Raw genomic sequence first — 26,542 nt, forward strand, 5'->3', positions numbered from 1 at the left:
CTTTATTTACAAGAAAAATCTGTACACTGTGCATACATAAAAATATATAAAACCAAAATAGAAAATACAAAAGTGTTAAAATGTATATAAACACTGTTTTTAAAAATGCGACTCCTGGAAAATCTCAAGCTTTCGTTTCTTGAAGAGTGCACATTCACTTAAAAAATTATCATACAAAATAATTCTCAAGGCTATTTAAAAAGTACACAGTCTTCTATTTGAGTAGCTCGGTGACTACAGCTTTAGAAAACGAGATGATATGTGTGAATATAAGGCATGTACACAGCTGGCCATGTAACAACAGAGGTTCAAATTATGTTGCCATGTTACAGAGTGGAAACCTGCGATATAAAAATGCATTTTATTTTTATTTAATTTATGCAATTCATACACCACCTTCCATCACAAAGATCTCAGGGCGGTTATTTAAATAAACCTTCAACAGACATGAGGTACTTATATAAACAGTTAATCCAGATGTTCTCTTTGCACAGAAAGCTGCAGTTTTATGGCTGCAAATGTCTCTATATGAGATTTTAAAATTCGTTGAAATGTGCCTGTAATTTCACGCCATTTTCAGTATTTTATCTTCAAATTGCAAAGTATAAGGAAGGGAGGGAAAGAGGTTGGTTCCTTTTTAAAAATAAATAAATAAATACAATCATCATCATTTATTTTTATATCCCATCCTTCCTTCTATAGGTGCACTTGATCTTTACTCCAAATTTGCATGCCATGTAAGCAGCTGAACTTTCAAATAATTTAAGAAGAAAATGCGGAAGGCCCAGTCATAACCTTGTCTGTCTTCAATTTCAGCACATGTAAAACTACCCTAGTATGGTTTGTGTGTGAGAGAGAAAGAAAGATGGGGACCTTGTTAAGAAAATTATGGATTGCAATCTGTCCAAGACAAGGCACTCTGAAATTAATGAAGTCAGAGTTGAATTTAGGGATAGAAAAACCTCGTTGAACAAAATCAAAAGAACAACTCCTAGCTAGAATTATTTAGGGCAATATTTTCAAAAACCTCCATTTATATTTAATGATCCACTTTAGAAAGGGTGATTTTTAACAAGTGTGGAGCATTTTGCAGCTTTCATTACTAACACTTCAAATATTTTTGCATGATGAGCGTAACACCCATAAATGTTTCCTCTGACTTAGGGATGAGAGCTCACACCGCCACAGGGCCTACTCAACGGCAATAGGGTGTCACAATTTAAGTATTTTGTCTGGTGTGGGGGGTGGGCAGAGCTGTTGTGGCCATACCCTAACCAAGCCTACTCAGAAGTAAGTCCTAGTGAATTCAATGGGGCTTACTCCAAGTTAAGTGGGGTTAGGATTGCTATTTACGCAATTCAGTGGAAACTAGGCACTTCCCATCTCCCAACTAGCCGTGCGATTGCCACAAGGCTAATTGACAGAACTACCCTACATCTACTTGAAAGTAAGCCTTGCTGAGTTTAATGGGGCTTACTCCCAGGTGCCATGTGAGGGTTGCAGTCTTATATGCACCTGTAGGGAGCAAGATCCATTTGAACACAGTGGAACTTATCTTTGAGCAAAAGAATATGTGCAGGGGGAAATTGGCCTGCAAAATAACCTGGATTCTGTGCAGAGAAAAGCTGGATACTGTGATTTGTGTGTCAGCTAATTAAACAAGGGTGCATGATTTCCTTAATTTCCATATTTTTAATCTGATTCTGCAAGGAAGAAAACTGGGTACTTGAAGCCTTGCCCTAGGCTCCTATAATATTTTTTTAAAGCACTGCCTCTTGACTTCTCTGAGTTTGGAGGAGGCAATGCTCAACACTGTTGGGATATTTTTGCCAGCCACACAGGCTACAAAGCACCTCTTTTTTTAAAAAAATTAAATGATAAAAGTCGCTGGAAGCTGGATTTTGTGCCCAGTGCCACATTCAGTGCTTTTGAACTCAACACGAGTAACTCTGGTAGCAAGCAGAGGGGAAAAACTGAGAAGGTGAAGCATGTACCTGGCCATGCCTCCAAGTCACACATGACCATGGAAGAAACAACAAGAGATGAATGTTTTTGTTTTTGCTAGCAAAACAAAGATTGGCTCAACAGTATATAGATCAATTTCCCTGTAACAAACATGAGAACACCTCAAAGTGACCCTCTGAAGGCGTTATGCATAAAAAATTAAGAGAGCACCACGTTAAAAAATTCACAGTGGAAAGTGTAGATCATGACAGATAATAATAACAGAAAACAAGTATGCTTTACCCCAAGGTGTTGAGTGCAACTTTTCAACTGTACAGCCATCAGTGCAGAGAAAGTGTGAAGCTTTCAACATATTTATGCCAATCAAAACTAACTTCTCCCAGCAACCCTTGCTTTTTTGTTTTTTTTAACTTGTAAAAAGAAGAAGAAGCAAAGGCTTAAACAGACTTCATACTTTTTTAAAGTGAGATTTCTCACTGACTTCAAGTAGGAGTTGCAGACATTTACTGAACATTTATAATTCTGATATAGATTAAAAATGCACTGTTATATATATATCTATATATATATAATAAGGTGGCCTAAAAACATACAAAATTCTATTTAACATCTAATACACATTCATTTACTGTCTTAAACTGAACAGTCTGAACTTTCAATCAGCTATCACTTGCTAATGCTTTCTTTCTTTCTTTCACTTGCAACTTTTAAAAAACAAAATCGGAAGTTCCCCTCCTGTTTCTTCCTATTCCCCTCTCATCTCCCTTCAACACTGAAGTAAAATGCATTATTCTTCATCTGTGGAATTTTGCAAAGTGAACACTTATCAGAAGATGAACCAATAATAATATTTTTAAAGTTTCCAATTCGAACCCTGCTGAAGTCAGTGGAATAAACAACTACAGTTTCGATTGTGAAGTGGTTGAGTTAGGAGAACTTAAATGGCAAGAGGGAAAACCAGACTTTGTTGGAAGGTTGACTCAGGATCTCTGGTGGCATCCCTGGGTTTGTACTAGACCTCAGTTTGGAGACAAGCAGTGCTTCTAAGTTACATTTAAGAAGATACCACATGGCCACCACTAATTTAAGGTTCTTGAAGGAATGTCTAAGCAGTTGAATCCTTAGATAAAACTTGATTAAAATGGCACTATTCAGAAAAGTATCCAGTATAGGGGTGCCAACTTGAATAAAATACTGGGGAACCTAGGCAAGCCCCACCCTACATAATGGATCACATGACATGGCACACACACACTATATGAATGGCAATGCCCATCAACTTTGGGTGGGGCCCAGCCCCCTCCGATATTTTATGGGGTGTGGTGAAGGGACCTCGGCCCCTAGGAATTGACTCCTATGATCCAGTATTTGGTGTGTGTTGCTGTGTTAGCAATAATGAGATTAGCTCCCACTGAAACAAATGGGATGTTAAGTTAAGCCATGGTTAAATTATGCTGAACCCAACACAATTATTTGTTTAAATTGAATTATGCCTCAGGCAGGTGGTTATTGTTAAGAATACAGCAGAAACATATGCATACAAGCACGGATGCAAACTCTCTCTCTCTCTCCCCCTCCCCAGCTGGGTAATATTTTTTTTTAAAGAGCCTAAGCAATGAGATATGTGCACTATATTTTCCTTTACTGGGATACTTCTGATTGAGCAAACACAACAGGGATGGGGGACATGTGTATCTCTAGACTTTGTTGGACGGTAGCTCCCATCAGCCCCATCCAACATGGCCAACAGGAAGGAAGGAAGGAAGCTGCACTCCCAACACCTGGAGGGCTAACCTTCCACGACAACAAGGTGAAAGATTATAGAACGTCTCTGTTGGTGCTCAGCAGTCTTTTGCAAGAAAGAGTTTGCATTTGACAGGAGTCTTATGTAGGCCTGAAGGGGGAGACCTGATCCATCCTCCTTTGAATTAAATTATGGAACTCATCACTTTAAAAAAAAAAATATCGTTGGGGGAAAAATAAGATGTGGAAGATGAACACCACCTTCGGAAACAAGATTAGACAGGCAGATAAGTGACACACAGCAGGTTGACACAGCAGCCCAATGCATGCTCTGTGTTTGGAGATATTGTCAATGTCAAGAGGCTGGGGACAAGTGACAGAGTAAGCCCACTGCCTTTATGCCTTTCTTGCAAACCTCCACAGAGGCATCTAATTGACCACTGCTGGAACCAGAATGCAAGATGAGATAGGCCTTCAAGCTTGATCCAGCTAAATTGTCTTTACATTCTTAAGACCTAGAAGTAGAATCAAGATCTTGCTACCTATTGCTAGAAACTTGGGGGTGGGGGTGAAAGTGAATGTTGCAAATGCAGAAGCATTGCTTGAATATTTCTGGGCCAGAATTTTGACTCTCCGCTCTTAACAACAAGAACCTACAGGGTTTGGCATCTCACTGCATCTTTGGCTCACAAGATAACCTGATGAATTCCCTCTTCTCTTCTTACTACTTTCTGTCAACCCCAAAGCTCCTCTCTTCTGTTCACTCGCTTCCCCTTGACTTGGCTTGCCAATAAATACTGCAGTGGTAGTGAACATTCAGAAGACTACAAGCCCTGCTGCCCTCTGCCCCAACCTCTCTTCCTGACACTTACCCCTGAATAGCGCTGCAGCTGGGGCTCTGGGACAGCGAAAGAAAACTAAAATGGAAAAGGCTGCTGAAGATCTCTAGTCTAATATCCTGTCAGGGACTGGGCAGAGGAGGAAGAATGGTGGAGACCGCCTTCCCATCCTGAACCTTCCAGGGAGGAGGAAGAGGAAGATAGTATCGATTTTCAACGGGGGTGTGTGGGGGGGTGGTCACAGCTCAGAGGCAGATGAGGGGAAAAGCTGAGAAATAATGGGAGAGGTGGTTGACATGTCACTAGAAAGCATTCCAGACCCGCCATCTCCCAGAACCCAGCGAGCCTTAAAAGTTGGAGAGCAAAGAGCTCCAAGACAGAGGGCACTTAGCGATACCTGTAGAGAAGATGATGATGATGAATGAGGAAGTGGAAGAGATTGGGGTGTGTGAAGATTCACTTGGGACAACGCCATTATCCAAGAGGCTGGGTTCTATAGCCTCTCTCTGTAAAGTTTGGAATAAAAAAGGACTGTAAGAAACTTTTCCTTGTCTTTATACTTTCCTGGGCAACCACTGCCGGGAGCCAGTGACAGCATCCTGACACATCCACACAGGTGGTAGAGGAAACAAAGCATTAGAAAGCAACTGCTTTCTACAGATAAGCTGTGTTGTTTGCTTGTGGGTTGTGATTGTCACACAATCCCTTGATGGCTCATCTGCAGGTAAGACTTTTCATCCTGACTACAGTAGCTGTCATGAGGGTGTTTGGAGGGAGTTGTCATGGCATGATGAATGAGAATCAGCCTGCAGGCCTGCGTACATGAATGTGTGGCAATTCAGCCCCACATAAAAGGTCAAAAAATATATTTGTTCTAATATGGACACTGGTGCCAGCACGTTGGCACGGAAACAAATTTCAATATGCTATTTTCTGAAACACCCAGGTGGTGGTTTTCTGTTCAACCTTTCCTGTGCATGCTACCAATTTATGTATTTGACCAAATATGTCTTAACACATGTTAAAAAAGTCCAGCACCAGTGTTTTAAGGTTAGGGTTCCAAGCTCAGCCACCAGAACAGTTTAAATAAAACGAAAACATGGCTCATTGTATTCAGTAAACATCTGGCACTTTTTATAAGAGGGAAGAGAGGAAAATCTTAAAAGATGCTGTGAAAAATATAGCTGAAGTTTGCTTTTATTTGATTGTAAGGACTGCTTCACTAGGTTAGGCTTCGTGTTTAATCTGCCTTGTCTAAAGGACTGCAATTGGGCACATGTGGTATAACTGCTTGATGATTTCTGGCACATATATCCTCACAGTATTTTACCTTCACCATAGTTTGCATCTCTCAAAAAGCAAGCCTTTAAAAAAAAAAAAAAAAAAACCAAAACAAACCCCAAAACCTATTTTCAAAGCAATAATAAATACTCAGGCCTCGGAAGCAAGGACTTCCCCCAAGCCTGCTACTTAATTACAGTTTATAGACTCAAGACTAGATTGGTCTAGGATCCGGTTTTTTTTCAAGTATTTCTTTGTTGTTTATTAGTACGACAGCAGCACCTTATTGCACTTTGTTCTAGAAATATCCTTTCTTAGTGTTGTATGGGAATCACTTCCATCCAGGGCATTTCACTGACCTGAACCCTGGCAAAATCACTTTTCCTTTCCGGTACAGATCTTCCTGGAAGCCTCTGTTCATCCTCTGCACCAGCAGTTTCTCATAAAGCAGCGGGTGGTAAGCCCCCAAGGTACAAGCCGCATCATAGTAGAGTTCATGGTAGTGGCAGAGATCGGTCTGCCGGACTGAAGGAATGTATTCGTATACATGGACTTCGCTGCACATGGACATCATGATGAGAATCCCTGAAAACAGAGGAAACATTTAGGGTATTTAAAAATGCCAGAATAAGTTTCCAAACTTAGGTTCCTTTTTAATTATTGCACATGCAAAAATCAAGTCCAGTTCTGTTTGCTAAATTACTGATCATCTCTAGCATGTGGTGGTGCTGAATCAATATATTTTCTTTGGACAAAGGGCTGTTGAGTGGGTTCTGCCTGCCACCTGGTGACCAAGAACAGGAAATGCACCAGTAGTATCAAGACAACAGGAGTTGATCCATTGCCATTGACCTCAACCAAATTCCCTTTCTCATAGCTCCTCTGTTCTTGTGAGTTTTTCTGCTGCTCCTGTGAATTAATTCCAGCCTTCATTTTTCTCTCCTCCTTCTGTTTTAAAAAAAATAAATGGTGAAGGGGTAGATAGCACTGTTGTTTCTCCTTTCAAGCTGCCTCTTTTCATTGTCCCCCCCCCCTTTTTGCTACTGCTTTCCCTCCCTCCTGTTGTAGAGTTGGAAGGAGCCTCGAGAGTCATCAAGCAGGAATCTCAGCTTGTGAATTAGGGAATACATTTGGGTGCTACTGTGCCACGATAGCCTTTCCTAGAGCTTCTGCCTCAATGGACAAAGATGTTCCCGGCCAGCCCTACTTACTCTTTGGTTGGGCAAGCCCTGAGCTCCCAGTCCTACCACCCACCAGTTTCTGCTAAACTTCACAAGTCCTCCAGGGAGCCAGATAAGCCCCCTCCCCTATGGCCTTTAACCCCCAGTCTTCTCTTAAGGTGGGCTCCAAGCTAAAGAAGCAGAAAGCAGCAGCCGTGGCTTTTCCTAAGGTTCAGGAACTGCCTCTCTTGCCTGTAACACCACCTTGCTCCTCTGGCATTGCACACTGTGAGGCACGACAACCAAGCCAGTCAGTGACTTGTATGACATCCTGTCTGCTCCAGGGCCAACTTGCCCAAGACGAGGAGCTGCTCTCAGAGGGTGATTTGCAGGTTAGAGCCAACGTGGCAAAATGCTAACCAATGCTATCGTGTCTGGCTGTATTATGTTTAACTTGGCCTTCCTTCCTATTGAAGTCAAGGAGGCTCCATTCTGCCCAGTGGGGTCAGCATTAGGCCTAGGCAATATATCAAATTACCGTATTGGCCCGAATATAAGCCACACCTTTTCCCCAAATTCCGACCGTGAAAAGTTAAAGTGCAGCTTATATTAATGACCTTACAAAAAGAATCCAGTATGCAGCCAGGAGTGCGGGGTAAACAGCGGCAGGAGCACAGCACAGCGGCACCCGCCCCACACATACTCCCCCACCCTCTCCCCCAAGGCCAGGAAGGGAGAAAGTGAGGAAGGGAGTGGCATATTCGGTTATTGTCTTTTTTCTCCCCCTCCCCCATGACTTTTAAATGTGTGGCTTATATTCAGGTGCGGCTTATATTCGAGCCAATAAAGTACATCGCCCAGGACCAATTTGAGGGCCATTGTGCTCTGGCACTCAAACTGAGGGAGGAACGAGCTGTGAGGTGCCAGAGTTGATGCAGCACGTTCTTCAAAGGCTCCAAAGTGAAAAGGTTTGGGAAAGGGTGAATTGCAATGTAAACAGCAGAATCGGAATCTTCACTTAACTTTTTAAATGCACGAATCTTTATCCTAATTTGTAACCTGATAATTGCAGCTTAGCAAAATGAAACTGGTTGGGTATTTTTGTTTTCCAGTTCTACAAATGCTTTCTGATGCTTTTCCACTGCCAACCTGCTTCAGCGGCTGACGGAGAAACCACCTGCCAGTCAAAGGTCACAGTCATCCAACTGAACCGGAAAGCAGAAGGTGGAACCACTAGGCAAGCGCTTCCCCAAATGGACGAGAAAATGGACTGCCTTCTGAGCCCAGAGTCAAGCCCAGAGCCTGTTTCAGACAGCCCACCACAGATGTCCAAGGAAAATTCATTCTTGTGAACGAGTACAAGCTGTTGCCTAATCCATCTATATCATATATGTTGCAGTTTTATTGCCAGCTTGCTTTGTTTCCCCCTAAGGAATCTGCTGTGTGTTAAGCAGGAACAAAACGTGTTGCTATTAACTGTTTCTGACTCTGAATCAAGTAGGAATTATGTGATTATAGCACCAAAGAAAGGACTGGTGCTCTAGATATGCAAGGGAATAATGTCTTGAGGTAACTGCTTGAAGTTAATGGTAGATGCCTCAAAGCCCATTCTCTTGAGGTTAGCTCCCTCTGCCTCAGCTTCACAAAACTCTCATTCTAGATCTTTGTAACCTGATAAGCACTGACCTCTAGAATAGTTTTCAAATGTGTACTAATGTGTGTACAGTATTAACTGGTTTTTTAAAGAGTAGTAAATATGCGCTAGCTCACACATCTGCTGGTTCATATTGAGGCTGGTAATAAGCTTTAAATATTCCGATTCACTTTCACAACACAAAATGTAGATCTCCCTTCTCAAGCAAGTACAGTGGTGCCCCGCAAGACGAATGCCTCGCTAAACGAAAAACCCGCAAGACGAAAGGGTTTTCCGATTTTTTAGCGGCTTCGCAAGACGAATTTCCCTATGGGCTTGCTTCGCAAAACGAAAGCCCATAGGGAAATCTCCGGGGACAGCGGGGAACCCTCCTCCCACCGCAAGCCCCGGGAAGAGAGGAGAAGAGAGGAGAAGCTGCGCGCCTTCCCCTCTGTTCCCGGACCTGTCCTGAAGGCTTGCGGTGGGAGGTCCGGGAACAGAGGAGAAGGCGCGCAGCTTCTCCTCTCTTCCCGGGGCTTGCGGTGGGAGGAGGGTTTTTCCTCCCCACCGCCAACATTCAGAAGGCTGTTCTGAAGGCTGGCGGTGGGAAGAAAAGCCCTTCTCCCGCCTCCAGCCTTCAGAAGAGTTCCCCGCAGGGCTCCCCAAGCTGTGAATGTCTACCGCGCGCGAGGGGCGCTCTGCTTAAGAGCGCCCCTCGTGCGGGGCAGCAGGCTGCTATCCGCAGCTTGGAGAGCCCTGTGGGGAAGTCGAAAAAACTTGCGGAACGAATTAATTTCGTCTTGCGAGGCACCACTGTACAGTGAATTAGTATCAGTCAGATTTGGAGGGGGCAGGGTTATAAGGAAGATCATTATTGTTATTAAATGATGATGGGACAGCAACTTCGTTTTAGCCAATATATGCGCACCAAGATAGCTCAAGTCGGTTGAGCATAAGAGCATAATCATAGGGTTGTGGGTTCGAGCCCCACATTGGGCAAGAGATTCCTGCATGGGGTCAGACTAGACGACCCCCACAGTCTCTTCGAAATCTACATGTGAAGAGGCCACATGTACAAATAACCTACATATTTATGGTTTTAGCTTAAAAAAAAAACATATTGGCCCCAGGTTAGAAAGCTACAGCTGTTAACAGGAAACTTAATTTTAATTACTGTTTGAGTTATCCCTACCCAGTATGTGCTTTCTACTGCTTTTGTAAAGCACATTCCCATGCCTAAGAAGTCAGCATGGACAACACTATCCTCAGCCCTTGTTCACCATTAGGTACCTGATGTGAATCTGTTTCCCACTTTCCCCTGCCTAATAGTATTTCCCTGCCCTATGTATTTCTTAAAGGTGAAATAATGAAGGCACAAATGCAGACAATTCCAACAAGAAAGAAAAGTGGGAGGTGTTGCTGCATAAGGAGCTTACAGATGAGGTGATATTGAAGGAGGGCATGTATTAAGAAATGAAAGGGAAATCACGAAGGAAGAGTATGCACACATAGCCAACAGTTGCAGGGGGAATGTCCGGGGTGGGGCAAAGCTCAGAAAGAAGCTCAGGCTTGGGGGAAAAGGTTAAAAATAATTATAAAGATTTCTTCGGCTGTGTTTGAAGCAAGAGGAGGAACATGCAAGTATAGTGGTACCTCGGGTTAAGAACTTAATTTGTTCCAGAGGTCCGTTCTTAACCTGAAACTGTTCTTAACCTGAGGTACCACTTTAGCCAATGGGGCCTCCCGCTGCCACACGATTTCTGTTCTCATCCTGAAGCAAAATTCTTAACCCGAGGTACTACTTCCGGGTTAGCAGAGTCTGTAACCTGAAGCGTTTGCAACCTGAGGTACCACTGTGGTAGGTTCTTTGCAGTGCCCAACCTGGCAATAGCAGAACTAATGATGCCAGAAGGAAGCTGCAGCCACAAATAGGAAAAGAGGTTGTAAGGGAACATCTAGTTACTTTAAATGAATTCAAATCTCCAGGGCCCCAATGAGCTACACCCAAGGAGCTTGTGAATGTAATATCAGAGCCTTCATCTATAATCTTTGAGATTTCTTTGAGAACAGGTGAGGTCCCTGCAGACTGGAGGTGGACAAATGTAGTCCCCATCTTCAAAAAGGGCAAAAGAAGAAGATTTAAGGAACTACTGAGTGGTCAGTTGGGCATGTTTTATAGAATCATAAAACTATAGAGTTGGAAATGACCACAAAGCCAATCTAGTCCAACCCCCTGCGATGCAGAAATGTTTTGCCCAATGTGGGGCTTGTACCTGTGACCCTGAGATTTAAGAGTCTCATGCTCTACTGAACTATCCCAGCAGTTTAGCCTGGAAAAGAGGAGACCGAGAGGAGAGTATGATAACCATCTTCAAATATCTTTGGGCTGTCACATGGAAGGCAGAGCAAGCTTGTTTTCTCATGCTTGGGAAGAGAAGGATCCAAAGTTCAAGTTACGAGAAAGGAGATTCTGACTCAACACCAGGAAAAACTTTCTAACAGCAAGAGCTGTTCAACAGTGGAACGGACTCCCTTGAAAGCTGGTGGACTCTCCTTCCAGCATAGACTCTCATACATAGCAATGACAATCCATGCACCATTACACAGAATTATCTTCTACATCAATGTAGGATTTGTCAGCCAAAAACAGTGCAATGTTCAGCTACCTATGTCACAAGCTCTTATCGCACAGCTATGTATTTAGGAATTATAAACAATGGTTTGAAATTAGCTCAATAGCAGAAGATCAAACTCTTGGGATTTTGGGGGTTGTGTTGAAGTTCTTTTATCAGAATTAAATAAATGTTTAAGTTCGTTGTATGAATAGTAAATATAAATGGATATTAAGGACTCTAAAAAAAAGAAAGAAATTTAATTTGTCCTCGGCAATTTTAATCACTCAAGAGCTTTTCAACTTCCAGCATGTATCTTTGTGCAATGCAATTACACTATGTAATTAGCAAGATAATTAAAAAGTCATTTCCAGGAGATTGGAAGTACACAAGAATGTAATTTCATTTACCTTATTGTACCAACTGTTTAGTATGAAAGAAATAATATATTTTGAAAACTGATTGGGATTCAGCTCAGCTTCTAGTTTAGCAAAAACTCGATTTTGAGAACATTTTGAATGCTGCATATTCCAGAAACTAAGCACTAACAATTCCTGCAACTTTCATTCAAAACTACGGAGTAGCCATAAAACTTCAAGATACATATGTACAAATGATCACAGCAATATTTGCAAAACCGTAAGTGTTCTGATTCCCATGTGGCAAACTGACCAGAGAAGTTCCACAACGTGGAATCCTTTCACATTCTCTTCATTGGAGGAAAACTAATCTTTATGCGCACCCATTGACATGAATCATAGCTGCTTTTTCCATTGAAATTAAAAAAAAACCTGTAGACATACATCTGTAAACGTTGGCAATATAATCACAAAAATTACCAATCGTTTCAAAATATCTACTGGTTCCCAGTCCAAGATTGGCATATTTTATTTATAAGTTAAAAAAAGAAGTAAAAATAAGACCACACTAATTTGCCATTTTGCAGCAGATCTTTTGTGCAAAAATGATGTTCTAAACATGCTATCACAGACTTGTAGAGTTGAAATGGACCCCGAGGGTAGTCTAGTTCAGTCCAGTCCCCCTGCAATGAAGGAATCCCAACTAAATCATCCATGACAGATGGCCAGCCAACCTCTGCTTTAAAATTTCCAAGGAAGAAGAGTGCCCTACTTCTTGCAGTCTGTTCCACTGTTGAACAGCTCCTACTCTTGGCAAGTTCTTCCTGAGGTTTAGCTGGAATCTTGTAACTTGGATCCCATTGGTTCCAGTAGTTTACACCTGAGTTTTCTTCCCCCCTTATTTTGAAGATGGGGACAACATTTGCCTGCCTCCAGTCTTCAGGGACCTCGCCTGTTCTCCAAGAATTCTCAGAGATTATAGAAAGGCTCTGAGATTACATTAGCAAGCGCCTTTAGTACTCTTGGTACTGCAGCTCACCAGGCCCTGAAGATCTGAATTCATTAATAGTGGCTAGGTGTTCCCTTACAACCTCTTTTCCTGTGTTAGGCTGCAGCTCCCTCCTTGCATTGTTCTGTTATCACCAGGTTGGGCACTGCTTTCCTTTCGGGTGAAGACAGTGGCAAAGTAGGTGTTGAGTAATTCTGCCTTCTCCCAGTCACCCAATAGCATTTCTCTGTCTTCTCCATACTGCCCCCTTCTCTGAGCCAGGGCTGCTTCATGCACACAGTGAAACATCCTTGGAGCACATTGCTCATTCCCTAATTCCCTAAAAGAGAAAGTAGCCCTGAAAGTTTTCAGATCTTGATATTTTCTAGGCTTATTTGAAGAGAGCGTTTTTGTGGGTGTGTATGTGTGCACACACACACTAATAAAAGTTTGTTAGCATCATCTGTATCTTGGTTCCCACCACTGATTCAAACACTATTCCGTCTAAGTCCATTACGTGCACAAACGTTTATATTATGCCACCTGACTACAGCTCTGTTTTAAGCATGGCTTGTGATTCTCAAGCCTACACCTGCTTCTGGTGCTTAAATCTATTTTCATATCTATGTGGGGTTTTCTCTCTGTGTGCTTTTGTGTGTACACACAGCAGTCTTACATAGCTATTTCATAATAGTATTGCTTGTTCCATCATGTCAGTTCTTGCACAAACAGGGAGCAGATATAGTGCTACCAAGAAGCTCTGTTGTATTTTTGTTATGTCATGTTACCTCTGGAAGCCTTTAACAGGAATTCAATAAAATATTTTGTGGTTAGTTCACACATAGTTTGCTTTCCTAAAGCCAAATTGCTTCCCAATCCTTCTTAAGTCATAACACTTCTAGCAGGTGTTGGGGCAAGCATTATGTTAATTTCTGAGCACTGAGATAGGGTCTGATAAGCTACTAGCAGGCCATAAATCAAGCAGAGATGTTAATATGTCAGGCTTGGCGGAAATGCCTGCCTGGCAGATGTTTGTGCAGATGTGAGAAGGATCCTGAGTGGCCTTTGGAGAAATGTCATTGCAGTACAGATTCTCTTATTTTCAAACTGAGTTCATCTTTACTTTAAAATGGGTGCTGCAGTGATAACTTATGGCAAAGTTAGAAAACTGAAAGAGTGAAAGCATTGAAACATTCGTTAGAGGCCTACCAACGGATGGATTGACTAGCACATAATCTAGTGACATGAAAGCCAGTTCACACATGTATGTTCACCACTTATTGATCATAATATCAGGTCAATGTGAGTGTATTTGCGTGATAATGAATTGCACATATAAAGTAGCTTTCTTTACCAATTAGCTATCACAGAGAGAACATCTCTCTCTCTCTTGTATCGACTGCCAAAACCAATACTTCTAAAAGTTATGAGAGATCAAAAGGTGAACATGCAAACAGAATTTAGTCCTAAATTCCAAACAGTCAGAGGAAAAAGCAGCTGCCAAAGCTTATTTTGAGTTTGCACTTCCATTAGCAACCATTTAACATAAGGCTCAAACACAGATGGGATGGGAAGGATGGGAAAACATCGACCTATTTCAAACACATTTCACACACACAAAAAACCACTTTGTTTTTGTAAACTACCTTAAAAACTTTATGCTATAGGGTAGCATACAAACGCCAGAAATAAAAATACAAAAAGATGTACCGTATTTTTTGCCCCATAGGACGCACCACCCCATAGGACGCACCTAGTTTTTTTTTGGGGGGGGGGAAGAAAGAAAGAAAAAATCTCCCCCCCAGGCGTGGGGCTGGCGCGGGGGAAGCCCGAGCTTCCCCCAACCCCAACCCCAGCCCCCAGAACAGGCTACTGCCTGCAAGCCTTGCGAGCCCGGCGGGACCTCCCGCCAGGCGCGCAAGGCTTGTGGACACCTTCCCAAAGCACGGGGCGTCCTCCGGAGGGCACCCCGTGCTTCAGGCGGCAGGCTGCAGGCTGCCGCCCCAAGCCTCGCGCGCCCGGTGGGACCTCCTGCCAGGCGCGGGAGGCTTGCGGACACCTTCCCGAAGCACAGGGCGTCCTCTGGAGGGCACCCCGTGCTTCGGGATGCAGGCTGCTGCCCCAAGCCTCGTGCGCCCGGCGGGACCTCCCGCCGGGCGCAGGAGGCTTGCGGACACCTTCCCGAAGCACGGGGCGTCCTCCGGAGGGCACCCCGTGCTTCAGGATGCAAGCTGCCGCCCCAAGCCTCGTGCGCCCGTCGGGAACTCCCCCGGGCTCGCAAGGCTTGCGGATAGCTTCCTGAAGCCTGGAAAGCGAGAGGGGTCGGTGCGCACCGATGCCTCTCGCTCTCCAGGCTTCAGCGAAAGCCTGCATTCGCCCCATAGGACGCACACACATTTCCCCTTCATTTTTGGAGGGGGAAAAGTGCGTCCTATAGGGCAAAAAATACGGTACTTTTGAGGAAATCTGGACCAATGGCCATGGGAGTAAAATGGAGAAGGGAACAGGGTATGGACCGTGTTGCTGCAAAATGAGTCGTCCTCATAAGTGCCTAAAAAAAATTAGATGGGGAAGCATAAGCGTTTTGGAGTGTTTCACACAGTAAGACTTTGCGAAGGAGCTCCATGGCTTTATGAGAGTGCCTTTGTGTAGTATGTAATCTAGTGATACATTAGTCCTCCTCTGGCTCTACACACTTCACACACTCTGGGCGTGTGGACAAACAAGTAAAGAGTGCACAGTGGCATATCGTTCCTCATTCCTACTTGTCACCTCCTAGCCATCTGAAAAGCTTCTCCTCAAAACCTATCCCTGTTTTATAATAAGAGATGTGGCCAGCTCCCACAATCCCAATGTTTCCGGAATTGGCAGCTATGACGTGATTTCACTTTTCAAGTCAAGGATGTGGGTATTTAGCATTTCTGGTCCTGACTAGAGATAAGCACGGTGTCCACTAAGCATCACATGCCTTGCAGTTTTGCTATCTAGACCACGGATGTGAATGAGCCTGAGCTATCCAGTGAATTAGGACATAGGCTGAACTTTTATTTTTATTTCATCCACAATAAATAATGACACCCCCCCCCCCGCGGCCTTTTAACAAAAAGGCAGTTTCAAGCTCATTTGAAAATAGGTCAGTTTTAACATCCTTCCGTATCTGTGTGTGTGTGTGTATTATTGAAAATAAAGGTCTGTCGCATTATGACAAGTCCTCATTTATTTCATTCACTTATGCCGAAATTTGCCACCGAGAATATTCGTCCATAAATGTAAGGTTTTAGTATTGCAAATAACCCAGCAGGATCTTCTCTAATTTACATCCCTTGGCATTCACAACACCAGCTATTCCAGTCCGCCAGCTTTAGCTTGAATCAGCAATCTTCTGTGAGATTTGGTGATCTATAGTCACACTGAAAAATTCATCCCTGAAACATTTATGCTGACTGATAGCATCAGATGCTGATGTATGACTCTGCCCTCGACACTCATCTCTCAAATAAACAGTTATACAATTTCCACTTTCAAGCGCATTACATGGTTATCTGGTTATTGATGTGGTGTATGTTTCATATTCAGTGGTGACACAAGCATCAAATGTTTGCTTTCAGTTTTTACCTTTATTTTTTGTTAAGTCTGATTCCTGCGTCTATCTCCCTTCTATACTCAACTCTCCATCCAGCTAGGGATCTGCATCGGGGCAGATACAACTGTTGCAGGCTCGCTTCTCCTATCCAATACGCTGCCCCAGTTAAGATATTCCAAATATTACCACTCAACTGTTTCAGATGGGGAATTGGGGGAACAGCTAGGCTTAGTTCCTCTGTGCTTAACAGCTTTATCTGATTGGAGCTACTTGTGCACTGCTCTACCATATAGAGAGTTGTAAAAAGAATCTGCAGTTCAGAGCCAAGAGCTAGGAAAAGCAAGTGTGTAAAAGCCATTATGTGTTCTTATCACAGGTTTGCTTTTTGTTCCTCTGAATATGGCTTGTATATTCAAAGTGTCCTGTTGGGCTTTCGTTGCACCTATCACTGTGGTGTCCCTGATGTCAGATGGGGTCACAAGTCACAATTTCACCTTGCTGTGCCAACACATTCCATTCATACCCCCAATTATGCACAACTGAACCCAAGCAAGTCATAGCCATACCTGCGCGATTTAGGACAATGCACAGTTCCCTCTGATCAGTGTTTCACATTCTGAACACACAAGACATTTTCAAGGCATCGGTGCAGTACAGGTCATAAAATGAACACTGTTTTGTAACTCCAGCTCCACAAAGAACATGCTGCTGGAATATTGGTTATAGTAGTAGACTTTGACCTGGTTAAAATGATGCCTTCTGTGTTTATTGCTTATATAAATTTTGGAGTATACTTTAGTAATAAATGGTTTTAGACAAAGCTTTGTTTCTTCCAAGTCCTGCAGATACACAATCCTGGAAAGTTCATAAGACATGTGCGTTTAATAGTATAAAGGTAAAGGCAAAGGTACCCCTGCCTGTACGGGCCAGTCTTGCCAGACTCTAGGGTTGTGCGCTCATCTCACTCTAGAGGCCGGGAGCCAGCGCTGTCCGCAGACACTTCCGGGTCACGTGGCCAGCGTGACAAGCTGCATCTGGCGAGCCAGCGCAGCACACGGAACGCCGTTTACCTTCCCACTGGTAAGCGGTCCCTATTTATCTACTTGCACCCGGGGTGCTTTCGAACTGCTAGGTTGGCAGGCGCTGGGACCGAACGACGGGAGCGCACCCCGCCGCGGGGATTCGAACCGCTGACCATATGATCGGCAAGTCCTAGGCGCTGAGGTTTTACCCACAGCGCCACCTGCGTCCCTTTGTTTAATAGTATATATGGTACTTATTTGTTAAACAGCATGCCTTCTTCCATCCATCTCCAAATCAAATTTCATTACCACCACAGTCAAGCCGCACATGCTAAACTTCAGCACATACTCTACAGACGCAGCTAATGAAGAAATCTACCGATAAGCACACCTACCAATGAAACCTGAAGAAGGAGGGTTGGGTTGTATCTTTTCCTTGGTGTTCTCCTGAATGATATCCCAGAGCTGCCATATAAATTTGGGGTGGAGAATGTAAAATGGCTGTTTAGGATTCCTCCTGCGATGCAGTGCATAGGGAGTAAACAAGTTGTAGTCTGGCTGCTTAAACCACTGGTAGGAGAAAACAAAACACAAACAAAAAACCAGACATTTTCTAGGGCGTGCTAAACACATACCAACCCGCATCTAAAGCATCACATTTGTCAGCTCCCTGTGGATATAAAAACACACCTTCAAGGCATAGAAGTAAGTGGATATGGATTTCTGCAACTCTTATGAGCATGTGTTAGGGTGCCCTGATGTCGCAGACAGTTTAGATAGAGCAGCAGAACTGATACAGTTTTCAACGCCTGCTAATCAATCCCAACAAATATCTGGGCGTGCTCTACAATTGACTTTTAGATGACAAAGAACTGGGCTTTGCCACTAACGTAGGTGCAGCCAATCTGCATTCCTCCGGATGTTGCTGAACTACAAATCCCATCAGCCCTTGTTATAATATCCGGGAGCTGGAGATGATTGGAGTTGCAGTTCAAGAACACCCACAAGCCCCCAAGTTACCAACCTCTTCTCTGGGAAGAATTAAGAGCTCAGCTGACAAAACTCCAAATCTTATGTGAAGCTTTCCCATGGTAAACAAGCTGGGAGAACCATCACGCAGCTCTCGGAATGAGAACGTTCTGCTATATGGTGCAACCTAGCCAATGTGTGTCCTTGCTATGCGACGGCAGGTAAAAGGGAGTTAACTCTCTAGGGTGGTTACAGATAGGTAGCCGTGTTGGTCTGCCATAGTCAAAACAAAACAAATTCCTTCCAGTAGCACCTTAAAGACCAACTAAGTCAGTTCTTGGTATGAGCTTTCGTGTGCATGCACACTTGTATCTGGGTGGGTTTACACCAGTTGTGGGCAGGACTATACCATGCTTAGTCCATGCTCTGGGTACAGGTCTTTCTGCTGGATGTCACAAGAGCTATGCTGGGCACATCGGATCGAAAACAATATACGCTCTTGTGCAAATTAATTGAAACAAAGCATGCTTTCTATCTTACTCGTAATCCTGTTCTCAAAACAAACACAAAAAGTCAGTTGATCGTTATGGTGTCGGAAGCCTGCAGCCAATAGAAGGAATGATGCGCTCGCCACAATATATTGAGGTTCTATGAAAGAGTGCTGGAAAAGAGGTATCATGACAGTACTGGGATATTACAGGAGGACCTAGCCCCCTGTCACACATTGAACATGGTGAAGAAATTCATGCCAGAGTGGCAAATATAGGTACTTGATTGGCCAGGGAATTCCCCGGACGTAAATCCCATTGATAATTTGTGGGCCATATGCAAACGTCGCCTCTGTGCTGTAGACTGTACGACTATGGAGAAGTCCATTCAGGCGCTGATTCAAGTGTGGTACAAGGATCCGAAAATCCACAGTGATTATTCAAAACTAGTAGACTCCATGCTAAACAGTGTTCAAATGCTGCTTAAAAATAACAGAGGTCATATCCGTTACTAATGTATGTATATGTGAGTTTTGTACATGTAGATGTGAGTTTTGTACAATAAACTACATTGTTTGTTTCAATTAATTTGCACAAGGGTGTAGTAGGCTTGCAGGCAGTGGGATGATGCATACAGGAATTGTGCTACAGCATTTTACTCCCAGCTAGGACAGGACTCCCCCTTTTGCTTTCCATAATTCTATGTGCAGTCCCCACCCCCCACCCGCGCAAGAAGAAAAAAAAAAGCCCAAGTGAAACACAGTTACTCCAGATTTCTTTGCATGTTTACAACTCCCGCAAGTTGTTTGCATTATTTAAACTCCTGCAAACTTAAATTTTCATAAGGTATGCCAGTGGCAGCACTTGAGCCACAGAAATGAATTTTGGTAGAGAGAAGAGAAGGAAAATAATCACAGGTGGCCAGGCACTTAGATCAGGATGACTGAGTTAACAAGCACCAGGTGATGTGGGGACAGGAAGGTGGGAGGACCTGAAGGTGCTACAAGGAAGGAAGGTTGTGCAAGGCCATAGTAACAGGAAAAACTTCCAGATACTGGTCACGTAGCTCAAGTGGTAGATCATCTGTTTTGCATGCCAAAGGCCACCAACGTCCCCAGTTAGGCCAAGGAATGTCTCCTGCCTGAAACCGGACAGATGCTACCGGTCAGTGCAGGATCTGCTGAGCTAGATAGACCAATGATCTGACTCGGTATAATAATAATAATTTTATTAATGATATCCTGCCCATCTGGCTGGGTTTCCCTAGCCACCCTGGGCAGCTCTAAGGCAGTTTCCTGTGTTCTGTGCAATAAGACAGTTCCCTCTAGTGTCAAGAGATGAAATATTCATAATAAAGCTGGCAAAAAAATTAATTCCACAATAAATTTTAAATACCCACACACACTCTCTGTGTGGGTGGGTGTGTTACTCTCTGCTCCCCTGTAAACTGCAGAAATTATAGCAATACATTCTGCTGCTCCCATTTATAATATCAACCGGCATATTATATCCAAAAAGCTGTGGAGAAGAATAAAATGGACAGCAGGAGAGTTAGATGGAAATGGTGAGAGAGGGATTGACAGGCAAGGAGCGTCTGTTGTGAAGAGACAGTTAAGGGAGCCGATTAAAAAGGAGCAGGAATTATCTGCTAGTCAAGATTGCAGGTGGAAAAAGAAGGCAGATAGGTTGAGTCCGTTTATTGGGTTATTTCCCATTCTTTACTGCTTGTTCCATAGCTAAGCTCCTAAAACGACAACACAAGTTCGTTCAAATACTTAATGTGCTCTGATTAGGGTGGATTTCATGATAACGTATCTCTCACCTAGACATGGAGTAGGAATTTTGTTTGTTTCAGTTCGGAAGCAAAACCATTTTTAGATTTATTGTGCTGGCCCAAGTCAGTGAGAGCAGCGCTAAACAGTAGCACAGCAGCCGCTCCTCTGTAGTTTTAGGCTTCCTGCGATGGGAAATCTGTGACCTGGGAACACTCTCACAGTTTGAAAAAGGGCATTGTTGAACCTAGTTGCTTTTAAATGAGGAGGTTGCAGCGGGTGCTGAACTCATCCTGGCTGCTGACTTACCACAGTCAGATCTGCAGAATAGGGTGCAGGATCCCAAGCGACTAGAGTAACATCTTTATATAAGGGGTTGTCAGTGAACTGGTGCTTAGGATTGGTAAGAATCTGCAAAATACAAAACACACACAAACACACGTATTTAAAACATTTCCAAATGATTATGAAACATCCCCATAAGATCAAGAGATGGCATTACCTCTCAACATACTACCCCCCCTTAAAAAAAACCTCAGCCTTTTTTTGGGAGGGGGGTATAACTTGGGGAAAGTTCTGAGGACAGGACAGAGGAGCCTAGAGGGCCACAATCAGCCCTGGGTCTAAAATTCTCCATCCCTGCAGTGTAGGGTTGCCATATTTTGAAGAGCAAAGAGGATGAAACGATGGCACTCATTTTAAATACCCCTACGATATGTAGGCTATCGAAGCTGTGATATATTGCTGAGGGGGGGGGGCAGGAGAAGAGAAGAGGAAAGCAATTTCTGTCCAGGTGGTTTTTGTTAAATTTGCCCAAATGTCTCTGGCTATCCTTTCGTGATGACATAGAGAGGTAGGCATGGAACATATGTTTTGCTGTGCACATCATGCACCCACCCCACGTAAAAGAATTATTGGATTGACGGACTGTGAGACACAGGTTGCTATTATCCTCAATTCAGAGATAAGGAAACGAAAAATCAAAATACTGTCCTTACAAATAAACCTTCATTTTGAAAAGTAAACATACGTGTCCACCACAAGAGGGCACTGCATATCTATCCATAACACACACACACACACACACACTGCTACCTCAGTTTTCGAGCATCTCGGAAGCTGAACATTTCGGTTTTTGAACGCCGAAAAACCGGAAGTAATTGCCTCAAGTTGAACAGCGTCCGCTGCAGTTTTTTTTCAATTTTCTCCATTGACTTTGCAGTAAGCCCTTTGTGCCTCGGTTGTCGAAATTTTCGGAAGTCGAACGATCTTCCGGAACAGATTACGTTTGACAACCGAGGTACCACTGTATATACATGTATATAGATGGACAGGTTGTGTGTGTTTGTTTCCTTCAGTATAGTCATGCAACTTTGTCAAACACCGCATCTATATTGTTTCCACCTCCCACGCCTTGCTTATTTGTTGTTGTTGTTTTGCACTATCAACCACCTCAGTTGAACATGTTATCACCATAACTGTGCAACATTACTGCAGTTCTTTTGTAGATTGAAGACTGTTTCAGTTTATATTAATGTTGCATTTTTAGGTAGCTGCGACCTGCCCTGGGAAGGATGAGTAAGAAGCCTAATAAATAAATATTGTTTCGTATAAAACTACAAAAAAAAGAATTAGGAGAGGCTTAGACCAAGAGTTTGCAAACGTTTTTCTCAATAGGCCACTTGAGCAAGGGTCTTGGCGGACCACTTAATGATTTGTCTCCCTGTTGTAGCAATTGCAATAACAGGATCATAGAGTTGGATCACGAGGGTCATTGAGTCCTCCAACCCCCCTGCAAGGAAAGAAGCTTTTGCCCAACGTGGGGCTCGAACCCACAACCACCCCGAGATGAAGAGTCTCATGCACTGCCAGCGGAACTAGCAAGATACTGTATGATATCTCATTGTACTTTTATTGCTTCTTTTATTTCTTATCTAGTGTGGTTTATTGTATTGCTATTTGAACCCCATATAATTCACAATGCAACACAATAAAATGAAATATAATAAAAGAAACAATGAAAATGAAAATAAAAATCAATGAAAATATTTAATATGATGGATGAAGGTAAAGGGACCCCAGTCGTGACCGACTCTGAGGTTGCGGCGCTCATCTCGCTTTACTGGCCGAGGGAGCCAGTGTACAGCTTCCGGGTCATGTGGCCAGCATGACTAAGCCGCTTCTGGTGAACCAGAGCAGCGCATAGAAACGCCGTTTAGCTTCCCGTTGGAACGGTACCTATTTATCTACTGGCACTTTGACGTGCTTTCGAACTGCTAGGTTGGCAGGAGCAGGGACTAAGCAACGGGAGCTCACCCCCTCGCAGGGATTCGAACCGTTGACTTTCTGATCGGCAAGTCCTAGGCTCTGTGGTTTAACCCACAGCGCCACCCGTGTCCCTAATACGATGGATACTCTGCCTAAAACTACAAATCCAAACACACCAGCAACCACCTGAATAAAAAGCTTGTGGGCCACTGGTACCCCATGGACCACAGTTTGGGAATCCCCTGGAGGCAGGGGAGAGGGGCAAAAGCACCTAATCCATCACCTCTCTCCTCCCCTTGGTATGTAATCTTTAGAAAGTACTGCTGGACATGTTAACAGTTCCCAGCAATGATGAAAACTGGGGCCTGTTATTTAAAATCAAAGCAGAATTCCCCAGGATTTCTGGTTCAGTTCTAGGAGGAGTTGCGACATACGGAAAACAATACAAGTATGCAGATGTTCAAGTGCCTTACTTGGGAATTAATGATGCGCATGGTTGTTTTATTTCCGACATCTTTCTCATATCCGTTTGTTGGAGCAGAGTTGAATCGCAAGACGGCATCGTGGGAGTCTATAAAGTCAGAGGAAAGGACATCCAGGTGAGTAACCGACAAGAGTCATTGTCTAGTACAATCATCTGCATGTTTACTTGGAAGTAAGCATCGACCCCTTCCTGCTGGGCTCCAAGAACCACTGTAGTCAGCACACATGAAGGGAGCAAGTGAGGGAATAAAATGAGAAGCATCAGTGACAAGAAACACAGGCTCTTCGCAAGCAAGCTGTGAGCAACTTCTGCTGAGAACTGATTTCCTGTGTAGTATCTTGGCACTTGGACAAGGAATGAATGTGTAAAGAACACAGTAGGTGCAGGAGTCAAAATATGCTTGGTTTTTGTTTTGCTTTCTTGAGAGATAGGTTTGCTGTTATTTACACTCGGATGAAACCCCCTCTCCCCTAAACCACTTTCCATAAAATATTCTCATGAAAACTGAGGGGTAGGGGCAAGTTTCTGCTGCTTTTGTGGTGGTGGTTTTTTCATAGAATCATAGAATCATAGAGTTGAAAGAGACCACAAGGGCCATTGAGTGCAACCCCCTGCCAAGCAGGAAACACCATCAGAGCACTCCTGACATATGGTTGTCAAGCCTCTGCTTAAAGACCTCCAAAGAAGGAGACTCCACCACACTCCTTGGCAGCAAATTCCACTGTCGAACAGCTCTCACTGTCAGGAAGTTCTTCCTAATGTTTAGGTGGAATCTTTTTTCTTGTAGTTTGGAACCATTGCTCCGTGTCTGCTTCTCTGGAGCAGCAGAAAACAACCTTTCTCCCTCCTCTATGTGACATCCTTTTATATATTTGAACATGGCTATCATATCACCCCTTAACCTCCTTTTCTCCAGGCTAAACATGCCCATCTCCCTTAGCCGTTCCTCATAAGGCATCGTTTCCAGGCCTTTGACCATTTTGGTTGCCCTCCTCTGGACACGTTCCAGTTTGTCAGTGTCCTTCTTGAACTGTGGTGCCCAGAACTGGACACAGTACTCCAGGTGAGGTCTGACCAGAGCAGAATACAGTGGCACTATTACTTCCCTTGATCTAGATGCTATACTCCTATTGATGCAGCCCAGAATTGCATTGGCTTTTTTAGCTGCCGCGTCACACTGTTGGCTCATGTCAAGTTTTAAAAGAATGGATTTGAAAATTTAAGTGCAGTGCTGGCCACATTAAGCAGGTTGGTACAGCACAAGAAGCCTACAGCAAGGATTATTTTTTTCTGGAGAATCCTGAGCCTGTACAGAAGGCAGAGGATTTCCACCTTTGGACTCAGTTCCAAACTGATGCAGAGGTCTGGTTCCCTCTCTGATAATTACAAGGGAAAATGTTTGGCAGATGAAAAATGAAGCTCTTTTACACCCCAATTGCTCTTATAGGGTTCATTTATGCCTGCACTAGTTGTAGGAGCAGTCCAGTTTTTACCCTAGATTTGCTGTTTTCCAAATGTTCATTCCAATCTTGCTGGACTCCCGTGGGTTGTTTCATCTCCCCACATTTTGTGTGTGTTTTGCTTGACCCTGCTGGAAAGATCCTTAGACACACCACTCTGGATTGGGGGCTATGGGGAAACGCTGTGGTGTTCTGGAATCAAATTAGATGGGAGTTAAAATAAGGAAGGGGTCTAGAAATCAGTATGTTTGAAATTGCTTTATTACTAATTGCTTAATTAGCACTTGCTTTGTCAATCACTCCACATTCTTTTTTCTGATTTGAATTGCCTTGTACTTTCTTCTATTTTGAATTGCTGGTGTTTTGCAAATTGCTTTGAGCACATCAATTGCTTCCCATTCATTATATATCAATAAAGTGTTTAATTTCTTTCATTCACAGTCTGAGTCTGTGGTCCTTCTCACTGGCTATGCTTCTCCCTTGCCCACCTACTGAGTTGCAGAAGTGCAAGCTGGAACCCTAGATGAAGAGCAGCTTCTTGCTGCATTCATTGGTGCCGATTTCTTAAAAGATTATTATTATTTTTCACAAGTGCAATCTCTGGGTGGAATTCTATGTAAGTCCCACTGAAACAAAATGGACGTGCAAAGTCTTGCATTCTAAATAATAGTATCTGAAGATCAGCGGTGAATGCAAACATAATATTGCTCTGCTACAACAATGGGGAAAAAACTCTTGACTGCAGGCCATTGTAGACAAGCTCACCTGCCCTACACCTGATGTCAGGTGTGGGCCAGGTAAAAGAGGTTTGGGCAGACACCGACCATCAGCTTATGGCTGGGTCTTCAAAAGCCCTGTGCATAGTGATTCACAAGACCCAACCATCAGCTGATTGCTGTCATTTTGCAGGCTGTGACTTTGTCTGCTGTTTGATTTCAAACCTTGTGGGCAAAACCATGTCACCTAATGTTACTGTAACATCATGTGATTGGTAGGTGCTGCGTTCCCACTCAACTGCCAAACTTGGTTCTAGGATGGGGGGAATAACAATGTATTCTGTTGGTCAGGTCCAGTTCCTTGCCCCTCCTCTACTGTGACACATAACAGTGCCATGCTTGCAAGGACAATAAATGGTAATATCTACTTGCAAATTGGTTTCCAGCAGCGTTCGATATTCGTCAGGCGCTGGCTATCAGCCACTTGCAACCAAGTGATGATTCCTAGGTGCCACGATGGGCACTTGACGTCTCCACCATCTGGAAGTGCATGCTTGGGGATCCTTGGATCTTGCCTGTTTTCGCACACTAGCAACACATCCTGTAGAATTCTGTCCAATCAGAATGAATTTCAGGAACCAAAAAGTTATATTGAAAAATATGACTTTTCAGCCGTCTGGTCCTAAAATGGCAACTAGGCATTCTGTTTAGGCGACTGTAACCCTGGTTTAAGGAGCCATTTGGAACATAGCTTATATATCTGAATTTCTAATGCTGGTCACCAGTCTACCTTTCTTCCTTTAGCACATTTGCAATTTGATAACTTCTACTTTAGAAGCAACGTTGTTAGAAAATTCTAAACTGTGAATAACCAAAACAAATCCAAAGTTTCCTGCAGAGCAAGTGCTAGCAGATGTTACATCTACAGTTAAAAAAACCCACAACCCTGTATAAAATGGCATTACTCTTAACTTTAGTATTACATTCCGTTTCAGATTTATGATACGGATGTTTGAGAAACGGTCCCTGGAAAACCACCTCAGGTTACAAGAACTCCATGTCCTAGAATTATATCGTAAAAAAACAACAATGCTATTCTGCTTAAAACAGCTCACTATAAAAGCATCTGGACTCTCAGAAAAAGTATTCAAGCCTGCTGCATATATCCCATTTTGTAAAAAACCACACTTTCAACGCTCA

At 43.4% G+C, this 26,542-nt stretch overlaps 3 protein-coding genes across 4 annotated transcripts in view; 2 read left to right on the forward strand and 1 right to left on the reverse strand.

The window, feature by feature from the left end:
* Positions 1-8,517, forward strand: part of LOC309339809 (parapinopsin-like) — a 42,547-nt gene extending 34,030 nt beyond the window's left edge. Inside the window, exon 5 of the mRNA XM_081858272.1 lies at positions 8,101-8,517. Coding sequence (XP_081714398.1) covers positions 8,101-8,340 — 240 coding nt within the window. The 3' untranslated portion in view covers positions 8,341-8,517. The remainder of the gene's footprint in view (positions 1-8,100) is intronic.
* ST6GAL2 (ST6 beta-galactoside alpha-2,6-sialyltransferase 2) overlaps positions 1,004-26,542 on the reverse strand; it is a 49,138-nt gene continuing 23,599 nt past the window's right edge. Inside the window, exons 2-6 of one of the 2 annotated variants that reach the window (XM_081858155.1) lie at positions 23,156-23,253; positions 20,724-20,825; positions 17,581-17,755; positions 6,188-6,413; positions 1,004-2,763 (exon numbers count right to left, since the gene is read on the reverse strand). In XM_081858155.1, coding sequence (XP_081714281.1) covers positions 2,760-2,763; positions 6,188-6,413; positions 17,581-17,755; positions 20,724-20,825; positions 23,156-23,253 — 605 coding nt within the window. In that variant the 3' untranslated portion in view covers positions 1,004-2,759. Of the gene's footprint in view, positions 2,764-2,821; positions 6,414-17,580; positions 17,756-20,723; positions 20,826-23,155; positions 23,254-26,542 lie in introns of those variants that run through there. The other variant, XM_081858154.1, reaches the window with a different exon arrangement.
* Positions 17,056-26,542, forward strand: part of SLC5A7 (solute carrier family 5 member 7) — a 456,597-nt gene continuing 447,110 nt past the window's right edge. The window contains exon 1 of the mRNA XM_081858148.1: positions 17,056-17,243. The gene's annotated coding sequence lies outside the window, so the exon portion shown is untranslated. The remainder of the gene's footprint in view (positions 17,244-26,542) is intronic.

Source organism: Podarcis erhardii (assembly GCF_964252035.2).
Source record: "Podarcis erhardii genome assembly, chromosome: 4".
NCBI lineage: Eukaryota > Metazoa > Chordata > Lepidosauria > Squamata > Lacertidae > Podarcis > Podarcis erhardii.